The 16,337-nt window shown below is 44.5% G+C and overlaps 1 protein-coding gene across 3 annotated transcripts in view; it reads right to left on the bottom strand.

The window, feature by feature from the left end:
• Window positions 1-16,337, bottom strand: part of LOC139447355 (putative ankyrin repeat protein RF_0381) — a 34,749-nt gene that overhangs the window by 4,650 nt on the left and 13,762 nt on the right. For all 3 annotated transcript variants that reach the window (XM_071228660.1, XM_071228662.1, XM_071228661.1), the window contains exons 2-5: window positions 16,037-16,073; window positions 9,507-9,791; window positions 5,113-5,400; window positions 898-1,000 (exon numbers count right to left, since the gene is read on the bottom strand). In XM_071228660.1, coding sequence (XP_071084761.1) covers window positions 898-1,000; window positions 5,113-5,400; window positions 9,507-9,791; window positions 16,037-16,073 — 713 coding nt within the window. The remainder of the gene's footprint in view (window positions 1-897; window positions 1,001-5,112; window positions 5,401-9,506; window positions 9,792-16,036; window positions 16,074-16,337) is intronic.

The raw sequence follows: 16,337 nt of genomic DNA on the forward strand, positions 1-16,337 counted from the left end.
TAGGGGGACCAGGGTGTGTATACCTATCCTCAGGAGTTAGAGTTGAGAGAGAGTTTGAGAGTTTGAGAGCTGAGACGGGTCCAGGACGGACATCTCACACTCACAAGGTCCCTGTCTTGACAGTGTCGGTCTGTGACATTCCTACCAGTGTAGTCTTGTCATGTATTCGGCCATGTTTGTCATTTGTGAGAGACAGGAAAGTGGAACTGTGATTGAGTTAAACACAGTCTGTGCACAATGCGTCGATGGATAATCGAACTGTGATTGCAACACATTTGTGACCAGGATCCAGATTGTGTCTGATAGGTCGAGTTTCTGCATCAAGTCAAGTATTTACCTACTTTGCTTTGCCATATAAATGTTAGTTTGACAGATTAAATTCGCAGTTGTGTAATTATTGAATAATTGTATGTTTTTGTAATAATTAAATATTCTTAATAGTGAAACTGAGTTGGGTGAGTTAGTGAGTGAGTTAAAATTTTAAGTCACATCGGCAATATTTCAGCGATATCATAACTGAGTTGGGTCCTTCCTGTTTGTTACTTGAGACACTGTAACAAAATGTTGTGTACATAGAATCACCCATCTTCCTGAGGCAAGGGTGTTAACTGACGATAAAAGTCCAGTTTCCACCCTTCCATTTTGGCTGGACTAACGAGTCTATGCATAGTCCAATCCAAATCCCACAACGAAATCAAAATCCGATCGATTGCAGGATTTGCAAAGCATGTGCATCGCCAACTCGATATTTTCCAAATCCTTTTATCTTGACTAGGTGCCACCAGCTGTTTGAAGCAAATGCAAGTGATATGAGACTCAGATGTTAGGTAACTCTCTTGCCCCAGGAAGAAGAATACACTGATATGAGCAACAGGACTATAGATGGTCAAAGCCTACCTTGGACACAGCACCAGCACCAGCACCAGCACCAGCACCAGCACAGCAACAATCACAGAACTGATGATTGGTGTCCCAGAATTGTTGTTACCTTGGTCTGCAACTGTTAAGTTAATGTTATACATGGAGCCAGTATTGGGGAATGAACCAAACCAATCCAAACCAAACCAAACCAGAATGTTTCTTTAAACAAGTGTATTGTTAGAGCAAGAAAATAGAGATTAACACCAACATCCTACCAGTAAAAGTTTCAAAGCTACTGTGAAACCCTAGAGGCCAGCTGTACAACCCAGTGGGACAGTCACTACATGTTACCTCCTAACTGACACCAGATGGACAACCCAGTGGGACAGTCACTACATGTTACCTCCTAACTGACACCAGATGGACAACCCAGTGGGACAGTCACTACATGTTACCTCCTGACTGACACTAGCTGTACAACCCAGTGGGACAGTCACTACATGTTACCTCCTAACTGACACCAGATGGACAACCCAGTGGGACAGTCACTACATGTTACCTCCTGACTGACACCAGATGGACAACCCAGTGGGACAGTCACTACATGTTACCTCCTGACTGACACCAGATGGACAACCCAGTGGGACAGTCACTACATGTTACCTCCTGACTGACACTAGCTGTACAACCCAGTGGTACAGTCACTACATGTTACCTCCTGACTGACACCAGATGGACAACCCAGTGAGACAGTCACTACATGTTACCTCCTGACTGACACCAGATGGACAACCCAGTGGGACAGTCACTACATGTTACCTCCTGACTGACACTAGCTGTACAACCCAGTGAGACAGTCACTACATGTTACCTCCTGACTGACACCAGATGGACAACCCAGTGGGACAGTCACTACATGTTACCTCCTGACTGACACCAGCTGTACAACCCAGTGGGACAGTCACTACATGTTACCTCCTGACTGACACCTGATGGACAACCCAGTGGGACAGTCACTACATGTTACCTCCTGACTGACACTAGCTGTACAACCCAGTGGGACAGTCACTACATGTTACCTCCTGACTGACACCAGCTGTACAACCCAGTGGGACAGTCACTACATGTTACCTCCTGACTGACACCAGCTGTACAACCCAGTGGGACAGTCACTACATGTTACCTCCTGACTGACACCAGCTGTACAACCCAGTGGGACAGTCACTACATGTTACCTCCTGACTGACACCAGATGGACAACCCAGTGGGACAGTCACTACATGTTACCTCCTGACTGACACCAGCTGTACAACCCATTGGGACAGTCACTACATGTTACCTCCTGACTGACACTAGCTGTACAACCCAGTGGGACAGTCACTACATGTTACCTCCTGACTGACACTAGCTGTACAACCCAGTGGGACAGTCACTACATGTTACCTCCTGACTGACACTAGCTGTACAACCCAGTGAGACAGTCACTACATGTTACCTCCTGACTGACACCAGCTGTACAACCCAGTGGGACAGTCACTACATGTTACCTCCTGACTGACACCAGATGGACAACCCAGTGGGACAGTCACTACATGTTACCTCCTGACTGACACTAGCTGTACAACCCAGTGAGACAGTCACTACATGTTACCTCCTGACTGACACCAGCTGTACAACCCAGTGGGACAGTCACTACATGTTACCTCCTGACTGACACCAGATGGACAACCCAGTGGGACAGTCACTACATGTTACCTCCTGACTGACACTAGCTGTACAACCCAGTGAGACAGTCACTACATGTTACCTCCTGACAGACACTAGCTGTACAACCCAGTGGGACAGTCACTACATGTTACCTCCTGACTGACACCAGATGGACAACCCAGTGGGACAGTCATTACATGTTACCTCCTGACTGACACTAGCTGTACAACCCAGTGAGACAGTCACTACATGTTACCTCCTGACAGACACTAGCTGTACAACCCAGTGGGACAGTCACTACATGTTACCTCCTGACTGACACCAGCTGTACAACCCAGTGGGACAGTCACTACATGTTACCTCCTGACTGACACCAGATGGACAACCCAGTGGGACAGTCACTACATGTTACCTCCTGACTGACACCAGATGGACAACCCAGTGGGACAGTCACTACATGTTACCTCCTAACTGACACCAGCTGTACAATCCAGTGGGACAGTCACTACATGTTACCTCCTGACTGACACCAGATGGACAACCCAGTGGGACAGTCACTACATGTTACCTCCTGACTGACACCAGATGGACAACCCAGTGGGACAGTCACTACATGTTACCTCCTGACTGAAACTAGCTGTACAACCCAGTGGGACAGTCACTACATGTTACCTCCTGACTGACACTAGCTGTACAACCCAGTGGGACAGTCACTACATGTTACCTCCTGACTGAAACTAGCTGTACAACCCAGTGGGACAGTCACTACATGTTACCTCCTGACTGACACCAGATGGACAACCCAGTGGGACAGTCACTACATGTTACCTCCTGACTGACACTAGCTGTACAACCCAGTGGGACAGTCACTACATGTTACCTCCTGACTGACACATGCTGGACAACCCAGTGGGACAGTCACTACATGTTACCTCCTGACTGACACTAGCTGTACAACCCAGTGAGACAGTCACTACATGTTACCTCCTGACAGACACTAGCTGTACAACCCAGTGGGACAGTCACTACATGTTACCTCCTGACTGACACCAGATGGACAACCCAGTGGGACAGTCACTACATGTTACCTCCTGACTGACACTAGCTGTACAACCCAGTGGGACAGTCACTACATGTTACCTCCTGACTGACACATGCTGTACAACCCAGTGGGACAGTCACTACATGTTACCTCCTGACTGACACCAGATGGACAACCCAGTGGGACAGTCACTACATGTTACCTCCTGACTGACACCAGATGGACAACCCAGTGGGACAGTCACTACATGTTACCTCCTGACTGACACCAGCTGTACAACCCAGTGGGACAGTCACTACATGTTACCTCCTGACTGACACCAGATGGACAACCCAGTGGGACAGTCACTACATGTTACCTCCTGACTGACACCAGATGGACAACCCAGTGGGACAGTCACTACATGTTACCTCCTAACTGACACCAGCTGTACAATCCAGTGGGACAGTCACTACATGTTACCTCCTGACTGACACCAGATGGACAACCCAGTGGGACAGTCACTACATGTTACCTCCTGACTGACACCAGATGGACAACCCAGTGGGACAGTCACTACATGTTACCTCCTGACTGAAACTAGCTGTACAACCCAGTGGGACAGTCACTACATGTTACCTCCTGACTGACACTAGCTGTACAACCCAGTGGGACAGTCACTACATGTTACCTCCTGACTGAAACTAGCTGTACAACCCAGTGGGACAGTCACTACATGTTACCTCCTGACTGACACCAGATGGAAAACCAAAGGGGGACAGTCACTACATGTTACCTCCTGACTGACACTAGCTGTACAACCCAGTGGGACAGTCACTACATGTTACCTCCTGACTGACACATGCTGTACAACCCAGTGGGACAGTCACTACATGTTACCTCCTGACTGACACCAGATGGACAACCCAGTGGGACAGTCACTACATGTTACCTCCTGACTGACACCAGATGGACAACCCAGTGGGACAGTCACTACATGTTACCTCCTGACTGACACCAGCTGTACAACCCAGTGGGACAGTCACTACATGTTACCTCCTGACTGACACCAGATGGACAACCCAGTGGGACAGTCACTACATGTTACCTCCTAACTGACACCAGCTGTACAATCCAGTGGGACAGTCACTACATGTTACCTCCTGACTGACACCAGATGGACAACCCAGTGGGACAGTCACTACATGTTACCTCCTGACTGACACCAGATGGACAACCCAGTGGGACAGTCACTACATGTTACCTCCTGACTGACACCAGCTGTACAATCCAGTGGGACAGTCACTACATGTTACCTCCTGACTGACACTAGCTGTACAACCCAGTGGGACAGTCACTACATGTTACCTCCTGACTGACACCAGATGGACAACCCAGTGGGACAGTCACTACATGTTACCTCCTGACTGACACCAGCTGTACAACCCAGTGAGACAGTCACTACATGTTACCTCCTGACTGACACCAGCTGAATATAGTTTTGAGATTTTGAATCCAATTACCTTCAGTGCAGACATCTCCAGGGTACTTCCCTGTACAACCTAGAGTACAGTGCCCGTTGCCCTGGTTACAGATGTTGTTCCTGCAGTTCCTGCTGCATGTGTGGTTGCAGTGTTCCCCGTACCAGCCTCTGCAGCATTCATCCCCACACACCCCCGTGTCTCGGTCACAGCGTCCTGCAGTACCTCCTGGATCAAGGGGATTGCTCCAGCACTGGGCAGGGCAGGGCAGGAGACAGTCACTGCCATATCTTCCTTTAAGACATTCCCGACTTCCATCTGTATTCAGCACTGCAACACAAAGTGGACATAAGGAAACATGCATTTACTTTACCTAATTCTTTTTATGGCAGTCATTTTTCAATGAATGTGTTTTTACTCAAGAGTCAAGAACATATGTCTCTAACATCCCCTTTTTTGACACATTAGTTCAAGTTTTTACTGTAAATGTGTTTGCAAATCTGAAAGACAATCATAGCAAAAAACAGACCAGAAAGATAATGATTTCATGCAGAAATATTCATTAACTGTAGAGTTTGGGCAGCAAACAAAAGCTACAGAAAAAAAAGAAAAGGCAATAGTTGAGCATATAACTATACATGTGAGGATATCCAGCGGAATAACCTCTACTGCTCCCTTCATGAGAAGTGAATCAATTGCCAATTGTTAATTTGTGGAGCAGCACCTCCGAGTATTGAACCTGTGGAGGACTGAGGGTAAGAAGGGGTGCCGTAGGTACCGACAGACAGTAGCCTTTTTTGAGAATGTTTGTGTCAAATGGGTCAGCTAGGATGTCCCAATTTCTCAAATATGATTGTAGTCTTGCACCTACAGTTAAATGCTGAACTTGAACGTATGGGGGTGGGAGAACCCAATCAAACAAGAGCGCCTCTTCATCGGTAGGGACGGCCTAATCATCGGTAGGGACGGCCTAATCATTGGTAGGGACTATCTGTTCTCCTCTAGAGCCACTGCCACGATCAGAATGATCTCTTGATTTTTCAAGGAGCTTATGAAAGGATGCAGGCTTTCGTCCTCTGAAGTCGGAAAATTTATTTTCCTTAGCCTTCTGTATTCCCAAGAAACAGCTCTTGAAGTTGGTCTTTTGTATGGATTGTTTGAACAAACAGTTCATAGTTTGGAAAGATTTAATTAGCATCTGGTCCTTTAAATCCTGTATGACTTCTTTATTGCCGAAATTTATGTAAACAATACTGAATGAAATCTTGGAAAAAAGTAATATACTGGATTACAAACTTAAGTCGAGAAACATAATGAACACTTTATACTCAGACCCCATGGTACAGCGGCATTTGTGATTTCCGTTGGTTCACCAAGAAATACCCAGAAAATACTTGCAGATGCTTTCTCTAGCACACATACAACAAGCTCCCAAACATATAATTAAATTAGCAGTAAGTAAATAATCACTTGCTCAAGAAAATTTACATGACACAGTTGCAACCGTTTTCCTTAATAAAAAAAGTTACCACACAAAAAACTTATCCTTATCGTTAGGCACCACCATCGAGAAGCGGGGGCTAGAGACAGGGCCAGGTCGACCATATATTATGATAGAGCCTGTTTTTGTGGCTTGTCATAAGTTGAGAACTCAAAACACAGCCTCCCCTCCCCCCCACCCCCCCCCAACTTTTTTTAACAAGTAGATCACGAGAGACTATAACCCGCCCTAAGCAAGACTAGAGGGTCCCCGAGGATCGACGTAAATACGAGGATGTGCAAATACGAGTATTATCAACCGCAGGTGGAGGGCCCCATTCTGGGATAGGAGGTCCAGTCGTAAAGGTAAAAGAACAGGAGGCCGAGCCAGACCAGAGTATTACTGAGATCACTGAGCACAGTGTCTCCATCCTGAAGGACGGTATCTCTATAAGTTGGTTCAGCCACCTCAGATTGAGAATTGGCCTGAACCCTGCGTCTTTTTTGGTTCGATCGCAGATTTCATAAGAAGTGTGTCGACCTCCGCCTTCTCTTGGGTAGCAGGCACCAGAGTGTGCTTTATCCCAGAGAAGGAGGCCGGATGAGGTTTCCAGCGAGGCAAATGGCCCTCCCTTAGAGTGGACAGGGTCCGGGGATTGTGATGTAACTGCCTCCTATTCCTTCAGAAGGCAGTGGACCCCGGCTGTTGGCAGTTCGAGAACTTGCGACTGTGTGTCCACCCGGGTCTCTTCGGGCGCTAATGGGAACCAATCATCCCGGCCCCACGAAAAGGCTGCTGGCCTCGACCAGATGCCTTGCCCAGGCCCCTGCCTCTCTTGCTCCTCCCGGGGCGCCCTTACCTGGAGGAAGCGGCTGCTTCCAAGCAGGTGTGGACTTCTGACCCGGCGCGTCAGTGTAGGAGGAGTCAAGTGGAGATGTCCGCTTACAGGGTTTAGCACTGGGTACCTCCAACAAGGCCTTAGAGTCCTTGATTTAAGCATACAACTCTCGGACCACCTGCTGAGCCCCAGGGAAGAGGGTGGCACCCATCTTATATGGCAAAGCAAGTAGGTCTTGGCATGTGGAAGTCGAGTATTTAGATACCGACATCTACAGCCTGCGCATGCCCATAACGGCGCACATCATCTGCCAGGCACAGCTACAAATAGCGTCCTGCGCAAGATAACCGTGAACTTCTGTTAGTTGCGCGGCCAACTCCGAAGAGTCGGCCGGTCCCTTCCCTGCTAGCGGGGTGTACGGACACACGGAGCTGTTGGCATGCATTACGGGCAAGCAACCGCCGGCCCTGCTTGACCTTAGTGCTTGACCACCACCCCACCCCCCCACCCCCCAAGGAAACGAAGGAAAACGGAAAACGTCCCCGAGGTCTCCCAGCCCTCAGCCCCGACCCCCTCCTCCATCCACTCCTCCTCTCTCGATTCCGAGCTGAAGTTAATCGAGACCCCGAGAGATGAAGCAGACAAAGTCTGTATGGGACGCCCAAAGGCCTGGGCCTTCCCCGGGCTGCACCCGGCCCCAAGCCGAGTCCCAGTCTCGAGGTGCCGGGGGTTCAAGGGATCCCACCTGGCTCTGGGCTAGGAATCCACTAGAGGAAGACTCGGCCTCGGAAGAGGCGTCTGGCTCCGCTAGGGAAAATTGTGTGTCTGTAGGGCACGGGCCGGCACCAGCCACCCCTCCGCTGGGGAGTGACCTCAAGCCAGGGGCATAACACAAGGTCTCGCAGACGCGCCCAGCACCGACAACGGGGAAGGCTCAGCCCGTAGCTCCTGCCGGAGCCGAGACCTCACCTCCTCCATCTGCGACTTAAGTAATGCAGAAATGTCTGCCAAAGACTGTGCAGTGCTTACAACGGGGACCCTCAAGCCTTCTCCCCCGGCTAAAGAGACAGTCTTGGTAGCTTTCCTAACTTTTTTACCCTTTTTAGATGGGGGTCTTAACAGATCTGATATCTACCCCCGCCTTTATGAGACCTTTAAAGTGGAGCAAGTCCACTTGTCTTTTCTTTTGGGCCTGGGGGAAAATGCTATGCATATCGGGCATGACCCATGATTATGCCAGTCCTCCGCCAGACATTTTTGACAGCGTGTGTGCCGGTCTTGGGGAGGGATGTTTGCTGAGCAACCCGTACACAGTTTGAGGAGCTGTAAAAATGACCGTTATTTCTGAGTTGGGCAGGAAGGGATTGAAGTGTATCAGTGCGATATAAAGATCGGAAAGATACATGCAAAATTGTGAAACCAGAAGCAAAGGCGTAATGTAGAATGCGATTTGTAACGCGATCCTAATAGCCAATGTCGTAGTATAATTTTAACACCAAAGGGGCTTGTTACGCGCTAAGGTGTAAAACCCGTAAAAAAAAGGGTAAGTGTAGTTATAAATTAACGCACCACCTTGGGTTTATGTAAAGGAAAAAACTGTATGATATAACAAAACCCCAATCCGTTTCTAATGGCCTTGGTGTTACATGTATCAGACCATGCAACTACAATATGGATGCCATTACGGCCATTTGAATTCACCATGAACCACGCACGTGGAATAATTACAACTCTATAACTTTACAATGTGAGGTATTACGCCTTTGCAATGAAAGAAAAGTACCATACATACAGTTTGGTCAGCCAAGGTTCTTGTCGAACGTTTAGATTTCTTATTTGTCTTGTGTTGAAAAACAGCACGTCTGTCTCATACAGATGACATAAGGACAGTGATTTGGGTGAGAGTTACTCACCCTGGCGTGAGACACCATAGAAGGTGAGGTTTTTTGTGTGGCAACATTTTTTATTAAGGAAAATGGTTACAACTATTTCATGTAGATTTTCTTGCAATAGGTGCCCTGGGGAAGATTTAATCTGACAGAGAACACGGGGTATAGAAAAGTCAAATGTTGTAGCTGGATCAACTGCCATAGATCTGTAAAACTGTCAAAACCTCACCTTCAGTACAAAAGTCCCCCACATGTGGCTCACTGCAGCGTAGAGTACAGTGTCCGTTATCTCGGTTACAGATGTTGTCCTTGCAGGTTTGGCTGCAAGGCCGACTACAGTTATCTCCGTACCAGCCAGGAACGCATCCTTCATAGCATCTCCCTGTAACTCTGTCACAGTCTCCGACAGTTCCCCCCGACCTTGGCTCCACGGCACAGTGTGGGGAGCAGAGTAGTTCACATGATTCCCCGTAGTGGCCACGGTCACACTGTGTCGCATCTTCAGCAATTAGGACTGAAACATTGTAAAAATAGAATATGTAGTAAAATTCGAAAACAACATTACATACAACAGTATACAAAAATCAAAATATGTGAACATATGTGAAATGTGATACCTACTGCTCAGCCATTAACAAACAGTCAGTACATATTAAGTTTACAAAAGTGCAGAAATGACTGCACTGTTTTGGGGATTAAAGACTGCTTCTGGCCACTCCTGGGCCATCTGACTGCAGACTAGCTGCACAAAAGTGACCAGTCACCGGTATCCTCTGGGGTGTCTTTCGTTCATTGTTTCAGCAGGTTGTTTTTCTTTGTAAGCTAATATGAAATTGTACCAATTATAGTCAGTGAGTCAGTGAGTGAGTATGGTTTTACAACGCTTTCAGTCAGCAATATTCCAGCAATATCACGGTGGAGGTGGAGGTGGTGCTGGGGGAAGGGGGGAGGTGGGGGAGAACACCTGAATTGGGCTTCACGCATTGCACACTTCGGGAATCGAAGCCAGGTCTTCGGCGTGACAAGCAAATGCTCTAACCACTAGGCTTAATGACAATTAGGGTAATGGAGACATGGCTACAGGGTAATTTGCCTTTGGAGTCAAATGAGCTTCAGACAATGGTAGTCGTAAATCAGTCACTATGACACAATGTTAAGTTCATGATCATATGTTCAGTAGATATCTTGCAGTGTATTTTAAGTTCCTGTGCATCAAATGGACTGATGTCAACAAACGGACTGATGTCAACAACTGGCCTGATGTCAACAGATGGACTGATGTCAACAGACGGACTGATGTCAACAGACGGACTGATGTCAATAGACAGACTGATGTCAACAGACGGACTGATGTCAACAAACAGACTAATGTCAACAGACGGACTGATGCCAACAGACTGATGTCAACAACTGGACTGATGTCAACAGACTAATGTCAACAGAAGGACTGATGTCAACAGAAGGACTGATGTCAACAGACTAATGTCAACAGATGGACAGACTGATGTCAACAGACGGACGGACTGATGTCAACAGACGGACGGACTGATGTCAACAACAAATGGAGGGACGATGGACCAAGACTCATGAAAAAGATGTTATGGCCAAAAATCAAACTAACAGTTATCATTGTTAATAATTCCAATTATACTAACTCTTTTATACTCCAATAACAGAAGTCCTTTTCCTTGTCATTGTCAATTATACATGAGTAGTTGTACCCGTATAAGTACACAGCTGACTTCAACTTCAACTCTCGCATGTGCAAGGTGACGGAAAAAACACTTCCTTCCAATACCTGCAAACTAGATGCAGATGATTGGGGAGGTGGGAGGGAGTACTTCTCATGTAATACAGGTAGTATTCTTAGAAATATTAACAATGATAAACTATTTTTTTATAATTCTTGTAATTACCCTACCTCTATTACATCATTGCCAGAACATACCAGAAGGACTGGTGGGTGTGACCTTTAGTAAACTCCCTGTATAGTTAACAGTAGATTGTGGACACCTATGTGACTGTTGTACTGCAGCTGCTTCAAAGCCTGATTAATAGTCACAGTGTAACACATTGCACAGAATCACCTCAAGAGGTCAGACAAATATGTGATAACTTTGCAAATTGGTTGTACGTCACACAAGAAAAAGCCCGTGAATGTGTTGTGAGGAACCCCACTGACAGCCGGCCACAACTTGTTCCACTGACACAGAGGTCCATGAGGCCAGGCTAATAGCTGAGGTCCATGAGGCCAGGCTAATAGCTGAGGTCCATGAGGCGAGGCTAATAGCTGAGGTCCATGAGGCGAGGCTCATAGCTGAGGATCATGAGGGGAACACACACTAAATATTAGAGTTGGGAATTGGACCAAAAAGTGTGTCGCGATATATTGCAATATTTAAAAAACATATTGCAATATTATTGCAATATATTGGGAAATAATTCCTACCAAGAGAAAAGCTTCTTTTCATATCCCTTAGACAAATATTAATATGAAAGCTGCAATGGTAATAATTTGGTCAAAATCATGAACCAATGTTAATAAATTTTATTATTATTTTTATCTACAATCAAATAAAGAGTATGAAGCATTTGTTTTCTTTGTTTTGATTTAATAAGGTAAGACTATACATCATGGCATATACATGTCAGTCACAGTCTCCAACCTTTTTCAATCACATTTGAATACTGTTAACTCTCTGAAACAGTTTGAAAAACAATGAAACATTAACATTATCATAAATTTGATAAGAATTATACATCACGACAAATTCCATGTCAGTGATCATTGTCTCTCATCAAACATTGTGAAAAAAAATACACTCAATGTCAAAAGATTTTCCCCTTTTTTTCGGCACGATGTCAAAGGCATTCGCCATGTTGGATAAACAATCAAGTAACTCTAGTCCCAAGTTGTCAGCAACATTCGTTCCCGATGATTTACGATTGTAAAATACGTATTTTTATCAGGTGGTGTTTGAATAATGAGGGAAAAAACGATACGCCAAAAACGTAGGTGAAATGGGGCTTCACTTTCACATCGAAGATTACAAAGCGACGTACATGCATATATGTGTGTGAGGCTGCTTTTACTAGTCCGGACTAATGCCGGTTTTATAGTGCTAGCCCACTGAGATACCATGCCGCAGTTTAACATGAATACCCCACTTAAACACAGTATACTGACTCAGAGCTGACCAGTCCTTGTTTTAGCCCCTTAATGCCGAGCACCAGGCAGGGTAACAAGAAGTATCATCTTTTAACATCTTAAATAGATGTCCAATTAGTAGATGAAGTCAGGTAACTTTTTTAAAAAAATGTCCTGCACTGATACCATTTCTGATTTCTTGTGCCATCAGTTGAATCAATGCGATCATATTTTGATGGAGCTGAAATCTTGATCTGCAGATAGGGAATTGCCCCAGTTACCATGAAGGTGGACTAACTGTACGTGTGCGAAGCAGATGATGGGGAGATGTGATCTTGGTGAACAACCAAAGTGCAGGTGATAGACCTGAAACAGAAGGACCTGAAACTCGCAGCATCTCCCGTTGACTGCAAAGTGTAGATACTTTCAAGGTCCCTGATGAATGGATACATGGAGATAAGCATATTGCAGGTCAAAGCTGACCAACCAATCCCCCATTATAAGTGCACAGCGCAACTTCCATACTGACTCAAACTGGAACTTGGGAAGATGAACTAGAAACGACTTGTTGAGAACTTTGAGGCTGATGATCATCCTCATGTATTGGGAGTACTGTCCAGATGGAAGCTTCGGCCCACTGATGTTGTAGCTTGTACCCCCCTGAAATCCAGCAGATGGACGTGATCTGGTTCCAATTTTCAGCATATGTAAAAAAAATGTCCTCCCACTTGACCCAGTCTCAGTGTTATGTTACGCAGTAGGGGATAACCCTAACCCATAGACAAAATCAATTCAACAGGATAGGAAAGGGGTAAATACAATGTCTGACTCAGCAGTTGCCCTGATCCCCAGGTCTTCATCCTCTGTGTCCACTCCCCTGCTTTTGAAGTCTATTTGTCGAGAAGTGTGAGGTCAATCCTATCTAACAAATACAGGGGTTATTATTAAGGCTGGCAAAGCAAAGATTGATAATCAGAATTATCGTTGATAGGATGAAAAATTGACGAATATCGATATGAAAATTGTGTCATCAATATCTTACATTAACTATTTAAACTATGATTTAAAAAGGTTTAGATTTACCAAAACAGACATGTTATTGTCAATAACGTCAATTACTGGAGATGGAAAGTAACAGTTTTTGTTATATCAGGGTTAGAAACTATAAGTGGCATCGTGCCGAGGGCACACCTAAAACTGTAATGGCACGGTGAATTCCTTCCCTGTGTTATATCAGGGTTAGAAACTATTAGTGGCATCGTGCCGAGGGCACACCTAAAACTGTAATGGCATGGTGAATTCCTTCCCTGTGTTATATCAGGGTTAGAAACTATAAGTGGCATCGTGCCGAGGGCACACCTAAAACTGTAATGGCACGGTGAATTCCTTCCCTGTGTTATATCAGGGTTAGAAACTATTAGTGGCATCGTGCCGAGGGCACACCTAAAACTGTAATGGCACGGTGAATTCCTTCCCTGTGTTATATCAGGGTTAGAAACTATTAGTGGCATCGTGCCGAGGGCACACTTAAAACTGTAATGGCATGGTGAATTCCTTCCCTGTGTTATATCAGGGTTAGAAACTATTAGTGGCATCGTGCCGAGGGCACACCTAAAACTGTAATGGCACAGTGAATTCCTTCCCTGTGTGCTCCTATGGCACACCTCATTTATCGATGAAAGTGACTGACAGGTGTTTCAGTTGATAATTATGACTCGTATGTAAAAATAATATTGATAAATAGGTGCAAAAACAAATTGAATTTTCTTTTGGAAAACAATGATCAACACGACTTAACTCTTTCAAAACTAAGGCCCCAGACTCCGCCGGCCGGTAGACTGGCCAAGCTTTAGTCACGTCAAAATAGTATATAATTTAATTAACCTACCCGTCATATCATACATTTATTAAATCTATCACATTTCACAATGTCTGAAATCCGTATTCTATTTTAATTTATCATTTTTTATCTTAAGATTAAAAGACTATTCACTAAATCTATTGTTATTGAAAATAAAATTCTCGGACTCACACTTCCGCAATGGTCCACACTGAACATGTCAAACAGCAAATTAAAGACGTTTCAAGCAAATCTTTAAATAAAGTATACAAAGTAGTAAATAAAATCAATAAAAATGTATCTAAAAGGTTTCAAACTTAACTTTCCTTCTTTTCGTGTGATGGCGTGTAATGTAAGTCAAAGGACATCTCGGCTTTTGTCACCTCGATTTCTCGGCTCCAACATGATGTTTAATGGCAAAATATATGCACGAAACATCTTTGTCACAGATTGTAACCTAGAACAATGCATCCATGAAGTTCCATTTTTTTCATACAGATCATGATTTCCTGCTTGAAACGTTTAGAATAACAGGATTTTAACAAAATCTTTAATCAAAATCTTAAATTCATCATACACGAGGCCGGTACCATTGCTGTAATTTGATTGGCTGCCTTAGGTCACGTGCTCAAATTTAACCAATCACGAACCTTGTTGCAGATTTCAGCAAGAAAGCGTGAATAGAAACCAATATTTATGCAATAAAATCACATGGTATAGCTACATAAAGACTCTGAGCGAGGTTACTGTCATGTACCGTCATGTCTCGTTAACCCAACAATCTGCTTTATCTGACACTAATGATGGGTACTGATTAATCAGTGCTAATAAGACCCGTTCATCCAATAATCTCACACTCCGACACCAAGACACCTAATTTGCAATGAATTGCCGAAATCACCTATTAATCGGTCTCGTTAATCTGGCACAGTGATCAGCGTACTCCATGGTCATCTGTCTGCGAGTACACAGCCCCGTGTTTCGAGTCATACAATACAATTACAGCCTTAAATATAAACAAAGCAGGATTAATCACAATGACATGCCTACATTACCTCAATCTCATTAAAATCAGATACAAGTTCTTGCCAACGATGAGAACATCCCATTACAGGTCACGTCGGAACGACCTTTTGCGACCTTTGACCGGCCAATGAAATTGCTAACAGGAAGTCAACTTTAGCCCTATGAAAGCAGCTTTCTTAAGCATTGCGCACCAGTTTCAACTTGGCGACTTCCATTCCAGACTGTGCTTTAGAACCTATTTTGAATCATACAGTCTATAACAGTAGTTTTGTGTTAAACTGTAGAGGATGCATGGTTAGAAAACATATTCTGCTGATAATGTAACATAACAATAGGAATATTTCCTTTTTCCTTTTTTTATTACGTTTGAATCGTTATCTATCATGTCCCGATTTTCGATCACGAAAGTTGATTCTACCATATTTCGTGTATCCGACATACTCGTTAATCCAACATAATCATATGCAACCAACAATGTCAGATTAACGCATTTGGGATCGATGACATGCATCAACCAAGTCAGCGAGCCTGACCAGTAGCTCTTAAATCTTGGACTATTATAATTGGTATTGCAGTAGTTAACTAAGATTCAAAAGTAATGAGTTACCCATAATGAGCAACCCATAATGAGTAACTTGAGTAATGTGTTTTCTGATTGATCATTCATTCCTAGCATAATGTGACTTGAATAAACATCATGACAGTCACTTTTGGAATCAATTCCCAAGTTGAGAAACATACTTACAAGAAGCAAACAGACACATAACATGGAGCCAGGCCATCTGTAATGAAAGCAGAAAACACTCTATTAAAGTTAAGCGTTTAGCACTTAATTAAAATGTATCAGATAACAACTATAAATGAGTGAGTGAGTGAGTTAATATTTAACGTCACATCGGCAGTATTTCAGCCATATCGTGACGAGAACTTTAAATGAAGATAACTACATGAAAAAAGAACAGCCCCACAAAATGCTAAACATATTTGCAGGGCATGCATCCCGCACAAATCCAACCTTTGAAAACTTATCATATATATAAAGCACT

Source organism: Haliotis cracherodii, unplaced genomic scaffold, assembly GCF_022045235.1.
Source record: "Haliotis cracherodii isolate W230 unplaced genomic scaffold, xgHalCrac1.p SCAF_7, whole genome shotgun sequence".
In the NCBI taxonomy this organism is placed as follows: Eukaryota; Metazoa; Mollusca; class Gastropoda; order Lepetellida; family Haliotidae; genus Haliotis; species Haliotis cracherodii.